The sequence below is a fragment of the Pseudophryne corroboree genome, chromosome 3, assembly GCF_028390025.1.
Source record: "Pseudophryne corroboree isolate aPseCor3 chromosome 3, aPseCor3.hap2, whole genome shotgun sequence".
Taxonomy (NCBI): domain Eukaryota; kingdom Metazoa; phylum Chordata; class Amphibia; order Anura; family Myobatrachidae; genus Pseudophryne; species Pseudophryne corroboree.
This window is the reverse complement of record NC_086446.1, coordinates 300888030-300907497: the sequence shown is the minus strand read 5'-3', so window position 1 is coordinate 300907497 and position 19468 is coordinate 300888030. Positions and strand designations below refer to the sequence as shown.

General features: G+C 46.1%; 1 protein-coding gene across 13 annotated transcripts in view; it reads left to right on the top strand.

Annotated features, from left to right (window-relative positions):
• The window catches only part of LOC135055371 (protein FAM217B-like), a 180755-nt gene extending 162064 nt beyond the window's left edge, over positions 1–18691 (top strand). For all 13 annotated transcript variants that reach the window (XM_063959350.1, XM_063959355.1, XM_063959349.1 and 10 more), the window contains 4 exons: positions 3733–3837; positions 3932–3973; positions 5077–5159; positions 17573–18691. In XM_063959350.1, the coding sequence (XP_063815420.1) occupies positions 3733–3837; positions 3932–3973; positions 5077–5159; positions 17573–18653 (1311 nt within the window). In that variant the 3' untranslated portion in view covers positions 18654–18691. The remainder of the gene's footprint in view (positions 1–3732; positions 3838–3931; positions 3974–5076; positions 5160–17572) is intronic.
• The last annotated feature ends 777 nt before the right edge of the window (positions 18692–19468 follow it).

Genomic DNA, 19468 nt, shown 5'->3' with positions numbered 1-19468 from the left:
CAATTTTGTAAAATTTTTATAACATTTTCATACTTTACCATCCACGTGGACTACAATTGGACACGCTAACATTTGCCAAGCACAGCGGTAGGGGAGTGTGGCACCTTTCCCGAAGCCCCGCAAGGGGACACAGTACAGTAAAGTTAAGAATTGCCACCCTAAAAAACTCATTTCGACCTTTTTCACGCGTCGATCATTTTCATGTCAACCTTTTGCTTGTATCAACATTCTCATGTCGACCGTGTGCAAGTCAACTTTTTTACTGTCGACCTAATCAACCTTACCCGTCAGAGCTTAGCGACTGTCACAACTGAGGGCTGGTGCTGACCAGGGGGAAGCCTTAGTTGTAGGGGCTGAGGTATATGTGTACCTGGGAGGCAGTACAGGGTTCTTGGACATGCAGGGGACCTCTAGAACAAATGCCCGAAGGCGTGACCACGACAACAAGGGAAAGTTCAAAGGTTTTATTAAACACAGTTCAGAGGAATACTGATGACTTGGTACTGGTAATAGGAAACACAGTTTAGAGAAATACTTGGGATCGATGATGGAACACCGATGGTGACTTGGAATCGATGACGGAACACCGATGGTTACTTTGGGATCGTTGGTAAGCTTTGAGTGAAGCTGGGGTTCGCAGATAGAAATGCACTATTGTACTTAGAAGCACAGGTGAATCAGGGTAGACTGTAGAGGGTTAATCACTGGAGTGTCGGGTTACACTGCAGAGTATAATCACCAGGGAGTCAGGCTGTACTGCAGAGAAAGTCCATGGGAGAACTGCACACTGGAATCACTGAAGACAATTGAAGCACTGACATCTTTCCACCCCAGGAACAGGATATTTATACCTGCTGGGAAGCAGGGATTGGCTGGCTGATTAACCAGAGACCAGAGTGCAGCTGCTGTGTAATCAGGCTGAGAGCAGAGTGCAGCTGATAGGCTGAAAGGTAACATGTGATTAGGAAAACATGGCTGCGCCCATGGTAGCTTTTGGACGGAAAGATTGTTTGTAACTTGAATGTGAGCTATAACCATGAAGCTGCCAGAATCACAGTAAAGAGATTTGAGACAATGAGATGCAGCGTGCTGCACACAGACAGTGCAGATGGAATCCAGGCTTGGAACACTGGGACAGTCTCAGGAGGCATTTGGAAAGTAAATACTGATAAGGAATTACCTAGATCGTGACAGCACCCCCTCCTTTAGGAGTGGCCCCAGGACACTTCTTATAAGTTCTTTAACTGAACAAATGGAAGGATCTAGATTGAATCCTGATGAACTTGAACTGGCTGGGACCAGAGGAGACTGTACCGGATCTATGGACGAGACCAAATTAAGTCCAGACAACCTTGAACCGGTTGAGACCGGCGGAGACTTTAGACCGACGGATAGGACCGGATTAGATCCGAAGGTATTGGAATCGGCTGGAACCGAAGGAGGCTGATCCGGACAGACGGATGGGACCGGATTGGGTCCAGAAAAGCTTGAACCGGCTGGGACCGGAGGAGTCTTCGGATTGACGGTTGAATCAGCTGGAACTGAAGGAGTCTTTGGACCTACGGATGGAACCGGATTGGGTCTAGAGATATCGGAATCGGCTGGAACCGAAGGAATCTTCAGACAGACGGATGGAACCGGATTGAGCCTAAAGACAGTTGAATCAGCTGGAACTGAAGGAGTCAGAATCCGGTTAGAACCGGAATGAGTGGTATCCGAGTGTTCAATTAGACCATCCTGGACCTGGTCCATGCTGGATGCCAACAGGGTGGTGCTCTCTGAAGACGGCAAACAGGAGTTCATAACTGCATCTGTAGCACAAAAATTTCCATCTGGGAACTTGGCTCTGGATACTTCCCTTGGGACTGAAACTTTGGTGACCCCTCCTGGGGTTGATGAATCAGACACCTCTCTCAGGGTTGTTTTCTCCAGCACCCCTCCTGGGGTTGACAGATCAGAAACTCCTTTTTGAGAAGACTCATATGCCCCTACTAGAGCTTGAACATTGGATACCCCTCCTAGGGCTGTAGACACAGACGCCCCTCCTTGGGCTGTAGACACAGACGCCCCTCCTTGGGCTGAGTAAAGAGCATCATCATTCCAGGAAAGTTCGGACGCTAGGATCTGGTACTGTACCAGATATTTACCGACTGTTCGTGTCCCCTGACGTAGCCGGAGGATATCAGAGGAGGCAGAGGTCACACGACCTGGTTCATCAAAGATGCGCCTGAAGGTTGCCATGAAATCTGCATATGAAGAGAGCAGGGCATCAGACTTCTCCCATAGAGGTGATACCCAATCGAGGGCGGAGCCACTGAGGAGGGAGATGATGTAAGCAACCTTGGTGCGGTCAGTTGGGAAACTGCCAGGCTGTAACTCAAAATATATCTCACACTGATTTAGGAAACCCCGACAGGCTTTTGGGGAACCATCAAACTTGGCAGGTGTCGGTAAATGGAGACAAGGAGCAGAAACGGGAATGGTGGGTGGGGATACCACCAAAGGTACTGCAGTCGGCACACTGGACGCCCCTGAACCACAGAGGGTTACTTGTATTCCATCCAGCCGAGAGGAGAGGTCCTGGAGACAGCGGATCACATGGCCCTGTGCAGTCTCCTGACGTTCAAGGCAGGCTGCAAGTTCTTGCATCGGCCTGGTCGCTTGGACCTGGTCTCCGGCCGGATCCATTAGGTCAGTGCTTACTGTCACAACTGAGGGCTGGTGCCGACCAGGGGGAAGCCTCAGTTGTAGGGGCTGAGGTATATGTGTACCTGGGAGGCAGTACAGGGTTCTTGGACATGCAGGGGACCTTTAGAACAAATGCCCGAAGGCGTGACCACGACAACAAGGGAAAGTTCAAAGGTTTTATTAAACACAGTTCAGAGGAATACTGATGACTTGGTACTGGTAATAGGAAACACAGTTCAGAGAAATACTTAGGATCGATGACGGAACACCGATGGTGACTTGGAATCGATGACGGAACACCGATGGTTACTTTGGGATCATTGGTAAGCTTTGAGTGAAGCTGGGGTTCGCAGATAGAAATGCACTATTGTACTTAGAAGCACAGGTGAATCAGGGTAGACTGTAGAGGGTTAATCACTGGAGTGTCGGGTTACACTGCAGAGTATAATCACCAGGGAGTCAGGCTGTACTGCAGAGAAAGTCCATGGGAGAACTGCACACTGGAATCACTGAAGACAATTGAAGCACTGACATCTTTCCACCCCAGGAACAGGATATTTATACCTGCTGGGAAGCAGGGATTGGCTGGCTGATTAACCAGAGACCAGAGTGCAGCTGCTGTGTAATCAGGCTGAGAGCAGAGTGCAGCTGATAGGCTGAAAGGTAACGTGATTAGGAAAACATGGCTGCGCCAATGGTAGCTTTTGGAGGGAAAGATTGTTTGTAACTTGAATGTGAGCTTTAACCATGAAGCTGCCAGAATCACAGTAAAGAGATTTGAGACAATGAGATGCAGCGTGCTGCACACAGACAGTGCAGATGGAATCCAGGCTTGGAACACTGGGACAGTCTCAGGAGGCATTTGGAAGGTAAATACTGATAAGGAATTACCTAGATCGTGACAGCGACTTTTGAATTAACTCACTTTAATGGAGGTTGGCAATAGTACAGTTGTTATTTTATGTATTAAACATGCCATTGTCCTACTACCTGGTAAAATATTTAAAAGGGACGTGTAAAAAATGTTTTACTTGTGTTTTCTAGTTGAAGAGGAAGTCCTGGTCTGTTAAATCCACTACGGCTAAACCAGACAGGCATCATCCAATGAAACCTGGGAGAAAATTGGAGACATTCAGCCATGCTCACAAGGTAATTTCACCTTTTAATATAGGTTTTTGGATTGTGCGTTATTAAAAAATGTTTGCGTCTTTATTTAAAAATGCATAATTTTATAATCCTGTAGGACAAACATTCTTTGCAAACTAGGCGTACACCAGAAGAAATTGTGAGTATTTACTAATTTTCATTTATTCTTCATACATTTTATTAGTTTGTAAGCTTTTAGTGATCAGGCACAAATCACCTTGTTTATCCATTGGACTCTTTAGAGGAACACATCATTTGTATGCATATTACTCTATACGCAGAAAGTTGACCATCATCCATAACAGTTCAGTGATAGATATTTGTTCACTAAACATTGGTCACATTAAGACCATTGCTGAGATATAACCTATTGTAAATGGACTTCTATGTTATGGAGCCACATCACGTGATCTAATACACCAGATATAACCTGGTTATATACTTATTTCAACTGGTAAAAGTAGAGATGTAGACGTTTTATGAAGTTACTCCCACTTCATTTTTTTGAGCATCTGATTTCTGTACCCCTGAGGAAGTTCCATAAGGGACGAAACGCGTTGTGTCTATTTATTGTTCTGCATTTGTGTTGCTCTGTGAATTTGTGTCAACTAAGGAACACAAAAATCACTGAATGTAAAACTGGATAAATCCGAAGACACATCTCTGTGAAATTTTACTGATGCTCTTGAAGTTTTATTGCATTTTTTATGAATACATTTTACTTGAATATATTTGAGAATTTTATTGTATACCACTGTAATCTCGTATTTGAAGAATAACATTAATCTAGCGCCCTCAGATCTGTGTATTTGATGTTTGTTTTGAACCTTGGCTAACAGGAGGTTCTTCTACAGGTGCTGCTTTAGAATCACATTTAGCGCTATTGGGTACCCTACTCTTTTTCTTACATATTACCTTGTGTTTACATTTATGTTGCTAATTCTTTCATGACATGCTACTTTTGCCTCTCTGATTGTACAATTTTTCTGAAAATTCTTACTCTACATCAGTTGTTCTCGACTCCAGGCCTCAAGTACCCCAAGCAGGTCATGTTTTCTGGGTTTCTTTTAAGCATACATAGGTGAGGTGATCTATTTTCAAGGGCCAGTAATTAAACCACCTGTTTCCACATACAAAAATCTTGAAAACATGACCTGTTGGGGACTGGAGTTTAAAACGTCTGCCCTATATGAACAAATAAATGATCAAGATGATATTTATTTATTTCTTTTATTTTTTTAGGTATTGCTTGATGCAAGCCAACCTCATTACAAACATTCTGTTAATGAGAAACTGTACACGGATAATCCTAGACAGCTAAAAAGGTATATTCTATTCCTAATCTCTCCTAGGGGTAAATTTACTAAGGTCCCGATTTTGACCGAGATGCCGTTTTTTCATCAAAGTGTCATCTCGGTAATTTACTAAACTCAAATCACGGCAGTGATGAGGGCATTCGTAATATTTGGAAGTCCTAGGAAAAAATCACGAATGAATACACCATCGGTCAAAACGCGGCTGTTTAAGTATGAATCTCGGTCATTTACTAAGAAGTGCAAAGCCAAAAAAAACAAAACACTGCCGTGAAAAATTACAACTCGTAAAAAAGTGCTTAAAAAAAACAGACCTGCTTTTTTTATCCGTGATTGGATAGGCATGCACGGATCCATGAGATCCGTGCATGTATATCAGTGGGAAGGGGTGGGAAAGTGATTATTTTCTCAAAAAAAATTGCGTGGGGTCCCCCCTCCTAAGCATAACCAGCCTCGGGCTCTTTGAGCCGATCCTGGTTGCAGAAATATGGGAAAAAAATTGACAGGGGTTCCCCCATATTTAAGCAACCAGCATCGGGCTCTGCGCCTGGTCCTGGTTCCAAAAATACGGGGGACAAAAAGAGTAGGGGTCCCCCGTATTTTTAAAACCAGCACCGGGCTCCACTAGCTGGACAGATAATGCCACAGCCGGGGGTCACTTTTATATAGTGCCCTGCGGCCGTGGCATCAAATATCCAACTAGTCACCTCTGGCCGGGGTACCCTGGGGGAGTGGGGACCCCTTCAATCAAGGGGTCCCCCCCCCCCAGCCACCCAAGGGCCAGGGGTGAAGCCCGAGGCTGCCCCCCCCCCCCCATCCAATTGGCTGCGGATGGGGGGCTGATAGCCTTTTGTGAAAATGAAAAGATATTGTTTTTAGTAGCAGTACTACAAGTCCCAGCAAGCCTCCCCCGCATGCTGGTACTTGGAGAACCACAAGTACCAGCATGCGGCGGAAAAACGGGCCCGCTGGTACCTGTAGTACTACTACTAAAAAAAATACCCAAAAAAAGACAAGACACACACACCTTGAAAGTAAAGATTTATTACATACATCCACACAAACATACATACATACTTACCTATGGCCCCACGCAGGTCGGTCCTCTTCTCCAGTAGAATCCAAGGGGTACCTGTTGAATAAATTCTACTCACCCGATCCAGGGTCCTCGGGGCAACCATTTGTAATCCAGGTACTTGAATAAAATAACAAAACGGATACCCGAGCCACGAACTGAAAGGGGCCCCATGTTTTCACATGGGACTCCTTTCCCCGAATGCCAGAAACCCACTCTGACTGATGTCTAAGTGGGTTTCTTCAGCCAGTCAGGGAGCGCCACGTTGTAGCACTCTCCTGATCGGCTGTGTGCTCCTGTACTGACTGACAGGCAGCACACGGCAGTGTTACAATGTAGCGCCTATGCGCTCCATTGTAACCAATGGTGGGAACTTTCTGCCCTGCGGTTGACCTAAAGTGACGTCACCGCTGAGCAGAAAGTTCCCACCATTGGTTACAATGGAGCGCATAGGCGCTACATTGTAACACTGCCGTGTGCCGCCTGTCACTCAGTACAGGAGCACACAGCCGATCAGGAGAGTGCTACAACGTGGCGCTCCCTGATTGGCTGAAGAAACCCACTTAGACATCAGTCAGAGTGAGTTTCTGGCATTCGGGGAAAGGGGGCCCATGTGCAAACATGGGTCCCCTTTCAGTGCGTGGCTCGGCTTTCCGTTTTTTTATTTTATTCAAGTACGTGGATTACAAATGGATGCCCCGAGGACCCTGGGACCCTGGATCTGGTGAGTAGAATTTATTAAACAGGTACCCCTTGGATTCTACTGGAGAAGAGGACCGATCCTCGTGTGAACATAAGGTAAGTATGTATGTATGTTTGTGTGGATGTATGTAATAAAACTTTACTTTCAAGGTGTGTGTGTATTGTCTTTTTTTGGGTATTTTTTTAGTAGTAGTACTACAGGTACCAGCGGGCCCGTTTTTCCACCGCATGCTGGTACTTGTGGTTCTCCAAGTACCAGCATGCGGGGGAGGCTTGCTGGGCCTTGTAGTACTGCTACTAAAAACAATATCTTTTCATTTTCACAAAAGGCTATCAGCCCCCCATCCGCAGCCAATTGGATGGGGGGGACAGCCTCGGGCTTCACCCCTGGCCCTTGGGTGGCTGGGGGGGGGGACCCCTTGATTGAAGGGGTCCCCACTCCCCCAGGGTACCCCGGCCAGGGGTGACTAGTTGGATTTTTGATGCCACGGCCGCAGGGCACTATATAAAAGTGACCCCCGGCTGTGGCATTATCTGTCCAGCTAGTGGAGCCCGGTGCTGGTTTTAAAAATACGGGGGACCCCTACTCTTTTTGTCCCCCGTATTTTTGGAACCAGGACCAGGCGCAGAGCCCGATGCTGGTTGCTTAAATATGGGGGAACCCATGTCATTTTTTTTCCCATATTTCTGCAACCAGGATCGGCTCAAAGAGCCCGAGGCTGGTTATGCTTAGGAGGGGGGACCCCACGCAATTTTTTTAAAGTTTTACAGTGTTTATTTAAAAAAAAAAAAATGAACCCCAGCACGGATCACACAGATCCGGCCGAGATTCATTGTGATAAAGTCGGCAGTGTTTTGCTAATCACTGCCGTAAAAAACGGGAAAAAAACACGAATGACATCGACATCGGAACAAATGAAAAATCCGAATACGACAGCTTAGTAAATTAGGCGTAATAAATTCAAAAAGTTGCAGTTTTACACTGTCGATGTCATTCGTGATTGAACTTTGACCTTTTTCCGAAAATTACGAATGTTAGTAAATTTACCCCCTGGTGTCTAATGTCATGTTACTCCACTGACTGACCGAACATTATTGAGGCATACATTACTGCTGTCATAATATATTTATGAAAGACAGGCCACAAAGCAATTTGTTTCGCTAGTTTATGTACCTGTAATTGGAGAGTTGTTTTCTAAGCCATTAATACAGCTTTGGTGTATTGGTCCATGAAGATAATGACCTGAAATGAATTGTTTTATGCTATTGTGTGACCAGTGCAGAGCACATTAACAAAGTAACTTGCAATTGGAACCAATGCATGTGTTTACTTTTTTATTAGACAACGTTTACTTACAATGTGAATCTGAAATAAGACCTGAATGATCCACATTTACTGACGACAGACTGGTCAAAGTCTTGTGAAGTAATAATACTATATTATTGCATTCTGTATAGATGGTGCCACCGAAAATGTCATAAATAGATAGTGGTAGCACAGGCAGAATAGTATCACATTCCCATATTTATAAGGCTGGAAAAGGCACCAGTTGAGTTCAACAGTTTGCTGAATTTGCTAGGATGCAGCAGCTGCTACTGTTTTTCATGCCATGTTCCATTGTGCTTCACATACTAGTGTTCACTCTAGGATTTTTTTAGGGCAGGGTGCTGAGCATTGAAGAGGGCACATTTTTCTTTTGAAGGGCACATTTTTGATGTGACGCTTTGCGCACAAAGCATAGCGCATATGTTTATAGTTTTTGTACATACTTTTTGCCCTTAGTAAATCATATACCCATGCATACATATAATACACCTAACATCTGTACTGAGCAACATACTGTATATGTCCAGTCTTCTTGAAAGATTGGCTGTAGCATATACATAAGTAGATAATTATAAATGTCTTTTCCAGTGCTGAAGTAGTTATAATCCGTATGTGTTATAAAACAGAAAAGTTAAACAATGGGTTAAAATATATAGGCAAAAAATAAGTCTGTTCTACTAGGGAAATACTGTAAGCAGTACATGCTCACTGCTTTCCCTGTTCTTTCCCTCTTTATCAGAGTGCTGTGTTATTTACAGTGCCTCCTCTGCCATCCAGTTGGCTAAGGATAGAAATTGTGTTCCAATATCAGAGGTGGGCAAGGAGTAGATGACAACATTGTAACATGCACTCTGACTGTTACATTCTGTATACAAGGGGGCGATTTATGGTCCTGCAGGGTGCACTGAAAAAGGGCAGGGTGCTTTTTCACATTTCAAAAATGGGCAGGGTGCAGCACCCTGCTGAAACAGCCTAGAAGGAACACTACATACAGATTCAATCGCACACAGACATAAAAGTGCTGGATGTCAAGTCAATCAGTGCAGTCTCCTGAAGTGGTTTGTCGCCTGTGTTTGTGACAAGCCAGGCATCTCACACCGCATGGCATATTGAGGCTATGTGTATGAGGACACTTCTGGACATTAGACAAGTTTATTTCTGATGCCCTGGCATACAACACAGCCTTGTCACAAGCCGCCGAGCAGCTTGCTCTCCTTGCGAGTCCCGGTTGTTTCCTGGCAACCGGGCCGTGGCGTCTTCCGGCCGCAAGGACCGCCGGTCCCCATCTGTTACTAGGACTAGGCAACCAGTGCGCTGCTCAGCTAAATCGTCCCTGGTGGCCTAGCAAAGTTGCTGCTCCTTGTCAGTGAAGCTTGTGCACTTGCAGCACTGCAGCTGCACAGAGTTTGCAATGAAGCCAAACACTCCCAGACTGGTTTTCCCCATTGGACAGTGTTACTCTTATAAATCAGTCAGCCCAGCTATCTGTGCTAGTTATAGCTTGTGCCTTGTGTATTAGCCACTGGTCCTTGTCCGCAAGCCTTGCTGGTTCTGTGGATACTCTGCCAGATTTCCTGCCTGTCCATGCCCTGTTCCTGTCCTGTTTTCACCCACCTCCAGCTTAGTGTATTAACCATTTGTCTGCCTTCCCAGTGTACTTGTGCTCAGCCTGCAAGATATACCATTTTCTCTTACATCCTAGAGGATACTGGTGTCCACATTAGTACCATGGAGTATAGACTGGTCCACTAGGAGCCATGGGCACTTTAAGAAATCAGTAGTGTAAGCTGGCTCCTCCCTCTATGCCCCTCCTACCAGAGTCAGTTTAGAAAATGTGCCTAGAGGAGCCGGTCACGCTTTGGAGAGCTCCTTTTATTTTCAATGTTTGTTATTTTCAGTCAGGGCTGTTTAGGCAACAGCCTGACTGCTTCGTGGGACTTAGGGGGAAGAACGGCCCAACATCCTGAGAGTTATTGGTCCCGTTTCTCTGCTGACAGGACACTGAGCTCCTGAGGGAGCTATTCGCAAGCCACACCATGGTGCAGCGTACCCTCCCGCAGCAAGCCGCCACCCCCTAACAGAGCCTGAAGATTGAAGAGTGGTGAGTACAGTGCCGGCATCCCGGTTATCGGGTCGCTGGCGGGAATGGCGGCAACAGGGTAGGAGCGCAGCTCTGAGTGCAGGCTGTGCTCTAGGGAGGCTCAGAAGGACACACACTGAGGTGGGTCGCCCTGTGAGGGGCGCGTAGGGCCACCCAAGATACCCACACTGGCCGAACACTGCTAACAAGCGTTTCTACACTTAGATAAAAATTACCTCAGGGCCAGTATAAAATAAGGCGGGAAGCTGCACGCCGTTACAAGGGGCTGGGCTTCCCACTGAGCGAATCCAGCGGCTCTCCGGCGCCATTTTCCTCTGCAACTCAGACAAGCAGCATTACACAGGGACGCGCAGCTCCTCTAACAGGACCCCAAGTCTCCTCAGCGGTACCAGGGGATCTTGGGGAGGGGGCGGAGCAGTCTTAATATTATAAGCACTACTCCGGTGCTTAGTTATTGTGACCCAGCTTAGTTTTGACTACTGCTAAAGGGGCGCTGTGTGGCTGGCTCTGAATTCTGTGTCTCTCTAAGACCCTGCCTACATATACCGTGTTTTCACCTAGTGTGTGTGTGTGTGTGTGTGTGTGTGTGTGTGTGTGTGTGTGTGTGTGTGTGTGTAGGTGTCCCTTTACAATCATGTCCAGGGACTGTGTTCCTTGTACAGCTGAATGTCTCTCATCCCCTGGGGACTCACTACCTTGTACTCAGGATAGTGTTTACTCCCAGTCCAGTGGGGATGAACCCCCGTGGTTGGCTTCCATTAAAGGGATGATTTCAAATATTTCAACTAAGCTCTCTAATAATGAAAAGGAAACACAATTCTTGCGGCAGTCTATGATACATAGAGATTCAGCTCCCATGCCTGCACCCCAAGCTCTCGCCATTTGCCCACAAAAACGTACTCTGGCTCAAATCATGCAGGGTGATACGGATCCTGATACATCAGATCCTGAGGAGGGTGAAGTGGATACGAGTGGGGGGGACGCCGTCCTGTCACAGGGAATACAGGCTCTTATTGAGGCTATCAGAACGGGATCCGGTCTGAAGATCGACGGTGTCTAGGTCGACAGTCACTAGGTCGACAGGGTTTCTAGGTCGACAGGTCAAAAGGTCGACATGAGTTTTTCTAATTTTTTTACTTTTTTTTTACTTTTTCATACTTAACGATCCACGTGGACTACGATTGGAACGAGTGAAGCGAGCCATGCGAGGGGACACGGTGCACTGATTGGGCTTCCCGGTCACTGTACGGAGAAAACGACACTAAAAAAAAACTTTTGACCTGTCGACCTATAGTGGTCGACCTAGACACTGTCGATCTAATGATCCACACCCATCAGAACTGTCCTACATATTCCTGACAAGACAGATGAGGTTGAAGAGGAATTTTATTTTAATACTAAAAAATAAATCCTCAGCTACCTTCCCCGCTTCAAAGGAATTAAATGCCCTTTTTGAAGAAATGTGGGTAAACCCTGATAAAAAGTTTCAGATCCCTAAGAGATTAATTTCTTCCTTTCCTGCAGAGGATAGGAAGAAATGGGAAAACCCACCGATTGTGGACACATCTGTGTCCAGGTTGTCACATAAGATAGTCGTACCGGTTCCCGGGGCTGTGTCCTTAAAAGACGCTGCTGACCGCAAGATTGAGACCACTCTCAAGTCTTTATACACATCAGCTGGGGTGACCCAGAGACCCACTATTGCTTGTGCATGGATCACTAGGGCCATTGCTAAATGTCAGGTAATCTAATTGACAGTTTAGATTCCTTAACCAGGGACAATATTGTTTTACTCCTGCAGCATATTCAGGATACTGCTAACTTTATGGTGGAGGCCATCAAAGAAATTGGTCTACTCAACACACGCACCTCTGCCATGGCAGTGTCAGCACGCAGGGGCCTGTGGCTACGCCAGTGGACTTTGGATGCGGATTCCAGGAAAGGCGTGGAAAGCCTACCGTTCACGGGTGAGGCTCTGTTTGGAGATGAACTGGATACGTGGATATCCAAGGCTACGACGGGTAAGTCTACATACCTTCCTTCCGCAGCAACACCAGCTAGGAAAAGCTACTCTGCTCCAACTCTGCAGTCCTTTCGGACAGCAAAATTTAAAGGCAAATCCAAGGGTTTTACTACCTTCAAAGGGAATAGAGGTAAACCCAGAAAACCCGCTGCTGCAGGTTCTCAGGAACAGGCCTCCGGGTCTGCTTCCTCAAAGCCCTTAGCATGACGGTGGCACACACTGCCTGGAAGACGAGCAGGTGGGAGCCAGGTTGCGTTATTTCAGTCACATTTGGGCAACATCATGCCAAGATCCATGGGTAAAAGATCTTATCACACAGGGTTACAGACTGGAGTTTCAGGACCTCCCGCCTCTCAGATACTTCAAATCAGGCTTACCAGCTTCTCCAGAAGCAAGTTTGAACTTACAGGCAGCAATTCAGAAACTGGTACAGGCCCAGGTCATTGTTCCAGTTCCAATTCACCTACAATACAAAGGATTTTATTCCATCCTATTTGTGGTACCGAAACCAGACGGTTCGGTAAGGCCCATATTGAACCTCAAGTCACTGAACCCGTATTTAAGGGTGTTCAAATTCAAGATGTCTCTGAGAGCGGTGGTCTCGAGTCTGGAGGAAGGGGAATGCCTGCTGTCTCTGGACATCAAGGATGCGTACCTTCATGTTGCGATTTGGCCGCCTCATCAGGCTTATCTAAGGTTGTCATCGCATGGACTGTCACTACCAGTTCCAGGCCCTGCCATTTGGCCTCTCTACGGCACAGAGGGTGTTTACCAAGGTAATGGCAGAGATGATGTTTCTCCTCCGCATGCAGGGGGTGAACATTATACCATACCTGGACGACCTGCTGATCAAGGCACCGTCCAGAGAGAATTTGTTTTACAGCATTGCCCTGTCGACTCGCCTACTCCAGGATCATGGGTGGATTCTGAATCTGCCGAAATTTCACCTGGACCCAACAAAGAGACTTCTGTTCTTGGGAATGATACTGGATACAGAGGCACAGAAGGTGTTTCTTCCGATGGAAAAGGCATTGGTGATCCAGTCCATGGTGCGGGACGTTCTGAAACCATCCTGGATATCAGTGCATTTTTGCATCTGCCTCCTAGGAAAGATGGTAGCCTCTTACGAGGCACTACAGTACGGAAGGTTTCACGCAAGACGGTTCCAGCTGGATCTGTTGGACAAATGGTCCGTATCGCATCTTCACATGCACCAGAGGATACGTCTGTCACCAAAAGCCAGGATCTCCCTTCTGTGGTGGCTTCAGACGTCTCACCTGACCGAGGGTCGCCAGTTCGGGATTCAAAATTGGATTCTGCTAACTTCAGAAGCAAGCCTCAGCGGTTGGGGAGCAGTTACCCAAGGGAAGCAGTTCCAAGGAAAATGGTCAAGTCAGGAGGCCGTTCTTCCGATCAACATTCTGGAACTAAGGGCCATATACAACGCCCTTCTTCAGGCGTCACATCTTTTTCGAGATCAAGCCATTCAGGTTCAGTCGGACAACGTGATGGCTGTAACGTACATAAACCGACAGGAGGAACAAAGAGCAGAGCTGCGATGTCAGAGGTAACAAAAATTCTCCTCTGGGCAGAATGACACGCGGTGGCGCTGTCGGCAATCTTTATTCCGGGAGTAGACAACTGGAAAGCGGACTTCCTCTGCAGACACGACCTCGACCCAGGAGAGTGTGGCCTTCACCCACAGGTGTTCGAGTCCTTAACACGTCGGTGGGGAATTCCACACATAGACCTGATGGCCTCTCGTCTCAACAAGAAGCGAAAGTGCTATTGTTCCAGGTCGAGGGGCCCACAAGCTGTGGCGGTGGACGCACTGGTGACTCCATGGCTTTACCAGATGGTTTACGTGTTCCCACCTCTTCCACTGATCCCAAGAATTCTCAAAAGAATAAAAAGGGAAAAGGTTCAAGCGATTCTCATTGCTCCAGATTGGCCGAGAAGGGCCTGGTACACGGATCTCCTAGGGTTGCTCCTGGAGTACCTGTGGCCTCTACCTCTGCGAGAGGATCTTCTGCAGCAGGGGCTGTTCGTCTATCAAGACTTACCGTGGCTACGTTTGACTGCATGGAAGTTGCACGTCAGATTTTAGTACGGAAGGGTATAAGGTTATTCCTACCCTGATCCAGGCTAGGAAAGAGGTAACGTCTAAACATTACCACTGTATTTGGAAAAAATATGTCTCGTGGTATGAAAACAGGAAATTTCGTGCAGTGGAATTTCAACTGGGACGATTTCTCCTTTTTCTACAGTAGGGTGTGGATGTGGGCCTATTTTTGGGCAACTTGAAATTTCCAGAAACAGTTAGCTTCTCTTCCTGAGGTTCAGACGTTCTTGAAAGGTGTTCTGCACATCCAACCACCCTTTGTGCCTCCCACGGCAACCTGGTATCTTAACTTGGTATTGCGGTTTCTGCAATCGGACTGGTTTGAACCTTTATAAGAAGTGGACCTTAAGTTTCTTACGTGGAAGACACTGTTGGCCTTGGCTTCTGCAAGGCATGTGTCCGAACTGTTTGATTTTTCATGAATATAGAGCTGGACTCAGAACTCGTCAGCAATTTCTTCATAAGGTGGTGTCGGCATTTCATATCAACCAACCTATTGTGGTTCTGGTGTTTGCCGACACCTCTGCTACCTCTAAATCCCTGGATGTGGTGAGGGCGTTGAGGATCTATGTGAAGAGGACAGCTCATCACAGAAAATCTGACTGTTCTCTATGATCCCAAGAAAATTGGGTGTCCTGCTTCAAAGCAGTCTATTGCTCACTGGACCAGACTTACTATCCAGCAGGCTTATTCATCGGCAGGATTGCCAGTTCCGAAAGTATAGGCCCACTCTACTAGGTCTGTGGGTTCTTCCTGGGCGGCTGCCCGGGGTGTCTTGGCTTCACAGCTCTGCCGAGCAGCTATTTGGTCAGGATCGAACACGTTTGCCAAGTTCTACAACTTCAATACTTTGGCCTCTGAGGACCTTCAGTTTGGTCAATCAGTGTTGCAGGAACCTCAGCACTCTCCCACCCGGTTTGGGAGCTTTGGTACATCCCCATGGTACTAATGTGGAACCCAGTATCCTCTAGGACGTAAGAGAAAATAGGATTTCAATTACCTACCGGTAAATCTGGTGCTTCGTTTTTTTCAGCACTGTTACTTGGTTAAGTATTTTTGTTGGTTCAGCCGTTGCTGTTCCTGTTCAAGTTGGTTAGCATGGCTTTCCTCTTATTTGTGTGTGCTGGTTCGAATGTCACCACTGTTCAGTTTAATCCTTCTCTCGAAGTATGTCTGTCTCCTCGGGCACAGTTTCTAGACTGAGTCTGGTAGGAGGGGCATAGAGGGAGGAGCCAGCCTACACTATTGATTTCTTAAAGTGCCCATGGCTCCTAGTGGACTCGTCTATACCCCATAGTACTCCTCTACGGACTACGAGAAAAGGATTTACCAGTAGGTAATTAATATCCTATTACTCTGTGTCTGCATTCCATCTGCTCAGTGCCTGCATACCATCTACTTTGTGCTTGCTAGTCACTTTCACAGAGCCTTACCTGCCCTGGCTGAGATTCTGACCCAGATCTGTGCTCTTGTGTGTTTCTAATACTGAGTTACTTCCCAGTCCATTGTTCTGTGTTCTCCAGCCTGTTATGTGAGCACCTACTGCTGGAAGTTTTTAGCCCAGGGGCCCCCTGTCAAGATTCTCCAGATACGCCAATCTGAGAACGCTGCCCCGTGACACCTTTACTGATTACCTCAGCGTGTGGTAAATCCACGTGGTAAACTGCCACCAGCAGAAGTGCCAGTCGCTGCGTCTGCCAGGCTAAGCGACTTTGAGGGACCACGCCCAGGGCGAGCTTCTGCTCTCACCCGCACACAAAGTTATTAATACGTAAAAAGGTAGGTAACCTGACCTCGGTCGAGACTTTGGGTATGGAAAACACAGGTAACAGAACTAAAATTAAGAATTTTTAATCCAAGTATAAACTTCAAAGCTTAGTGTTACAGAAAAAAGAACGTTACAAGAATATAATAGTTGTAAATAGTCACAGACGTAAATACAATTTCAAATAAAATAAAAAAATAGGAAAAAACACAGCTTCACCTGAAGTTGGGCTGGCGGATTGAGGCCTATCCTTGATTGACTTATTTGAACATCTGTATCCTTCTATAGCCTCATGCAGAATGAACACCTTCCAGCCTGTGTTCCTCATATTTAAAACCCAGGCTGCAATCACAGGCCCCCCTCCCTCTGGAGAGTTTATTTTTAACCCTTCCAAAGCCAGAGAAGGTATTGAGTGTCAGCTCATACTGGGCTTCCCAGCCACTCACTCAGGGGCGAATGGCCTTAGCTTCTAATAACCTTTGAAGCTCTGGCCTTGGTTCTTGTGTAAATAAATGGCTAGTTCTGAGAGGACACAGATCAGGAAGGGCTTAACATCTTTCTGGCCCTAGCTCTGGTTCCGGAGTAATTAAACTAGCTCTGGTCACAAGGAATTTCACACCTGAGCAGTCAGTGTGTCTATGAGTTCTGTGGCTACAATGAAATGCCAGCAGATCAATCAAGCTTATACCATTTGACATGCAAAGACAGTTATCACATACTGGTACATTGATACATTGATCAGAATATTGATATCACATACATTGATTTTAACAGGCCTATTTCTACTTGAAATAGCCTGAATCATGACACCTCCCCCTTTAAGATCAGCATGGGAGCAGTGGCACGTCAGGCGGAGGTGGAGATAATTGTTTCACTTGCGATTCTGTGAGGAGACCTGCAAAACATGCACTGTGTGGGGTTCTGAGGACCGAGTTTGAGAACCTGTGCTATAGTCCACAGGTTCTCAAACTCTGTCCTCAGGACCCCAGACGGTGCATGTTTTGCAGGTCTCCTCACAGAATCACAAGTGAAATAATTAGTAACACCTGTGGACCTTTTAAAATGTGTCCGTGAGTAATTAATTCACCTGTGCACCTGCTGGGTTACCTGCAAAACATGCACTGTGTGGGGTCCTGAGGACCGAGTTTGAGAACCTATGCTATAGTCTATTGGGACCTGAGCAGTTCTTAATATACAGGAGTATGGATACTTTATTTATTATATAGAGCCAACATATTCCGTTGTGCTTTGCAATTGAAATTATTTGTACATGTACTTATTACTGTAATCTGCCTTTATGGTTTTTGCAGAGTGAATGTTCGTCAAGCAAAATATACTGTGCAGAAAGTGAAGAAGGAGTCATTAGCAGAGTGTTGTCAGTGTAGCCAACTTCAAAATGACACCAGCACTTCAAGAACTAAATTACAAAGCATTTCCAAAACTGCAGAGACTGACTTGCTGCAACCTGTTTATTTAAGTGAGCAGCAAGTATTAGCTGGGAACCTAAGTAGCAGGTCATCCCATGAGAATGTGAAAAACTCTGTATATGAAAGAGAATCTTTGGATAAACTATTCCTGGACTTTGAGTCAGTTGGATTCAGAAAAGAAGATGAGGACAGTGCCAGTGACCTTTCTGATTCAGAACGACTACCCATCCTACCATCCCCCATTATGCCTCCAGAGCTCAATCTTCGAGCAGAAGAGATCAAGCCTGGATATTTCAGCCATTATGTAGAACATGACTGCAAAAGTTATGGTTATCCAGATTTTCTCCCTCCACCATACAGCTCCTGGAACCTTGGCAAGGTCTCCATGTTTGCAAACAAGGAAAAGAAGAATACACTGCAATCAACAGCATCAGGTTTTTTAGATAAATATGTTGAGCGTCTTCTCCAATTAGAATGGCTTCAAATGCTGACTGTGCAAACTGAAAATGCAAAAACAGCCAAGTCCAGACCGCAAACTGCTCTCGGCATGAGTCGCAATGGAAAATCTCCAAGAAAAAGCACATCTTGGCACAGTCCAATGCCCACTAAACAGATATCTCATTCAGATAATATTTCCAAAAGGATTTCTGAAAAAGCTAAAAATGATCACAAACAATATCTCCAACATGAGAGCTCTAGTACAACATGTGTTCGCAAGAGCAGCCCAAAACCTCTTGGTACAGTGGAGATACCTGGAGAGATGAGACATGTCAGAAAAAAAACATTAATGCCACATTGTAAGCAAGCAAAAGACTTGTCCATAATTGGAATACAGTCAGATATACAGAGTGCTGGCAACATTAGACCTCAGAAGCAAAGCTCTCTGTCCGAAAAGCGCCCCAAAACCAGCAAAATACCACAGACAATCTACAGCAGAGCAAAAAGTATACCGCAAACACAGTGAGACATTCAACTATAAAATAAAACCTAAGTAATATATAATTTTTGCTCTTCAAACACCCTGTGTATAGATTGTGGTGCATGAAAGTGAATATTTGTGTTGCTTCATATTTATCTCCAGATATATCCATCTTCAAAAAGAAAGTATTTGTTTCTCACACGTACAGTATGTATACTCCCGATCTTTAGAATGCCGGCAGGGAAGGCAAGAGCAATGATGCCACTTGCGGGCTTGCCACGCTGCTGGTTCGGTGGCGAGCTTCTCGCCACAGCTTCTATTCTCCCTCTATGGGTGTCATGGACACCCACAGAGGGGGAATCTCCTACCTGGCCGGTATTCCGGCGGCGGTATGGTGCCCCTGGTTGGACCCAGGCGGCCGTGTTGTGACAGCCGGGATCATGTCCATCGGTATGCTGACCGCATACCTACTAAAGCCTAATAATAGTGTAGGGATGCTGCTTGATGGTTTTAGTAGTAAATGTTAAAATTACATTACCCTATCCGTACACAGCTTAATGTGATAAAATGCCATATACAAAAGAGAATGGTATCTTGACCGTGGGCCTGATTCAGAGATGGATGGATTGTAAGCAGCTTTAAATTTTCGTCCAATTTCAAGGAGGAACGTCTGCAGGAGACGTCTCGGTAGAAGAGACGCCTCCTGCATGTAGCTGCAATCCCAGCACTATGACCAATGTTGCACGCTGGGGTCCAACATCGCGAACATCGATTGCTATATTCACACAGATGACCAACTGAGTAAGCTTCAGCTTATGCAGCTGACCAAAGCGAGGACAGAAAGACACTTGGCTCTCCCC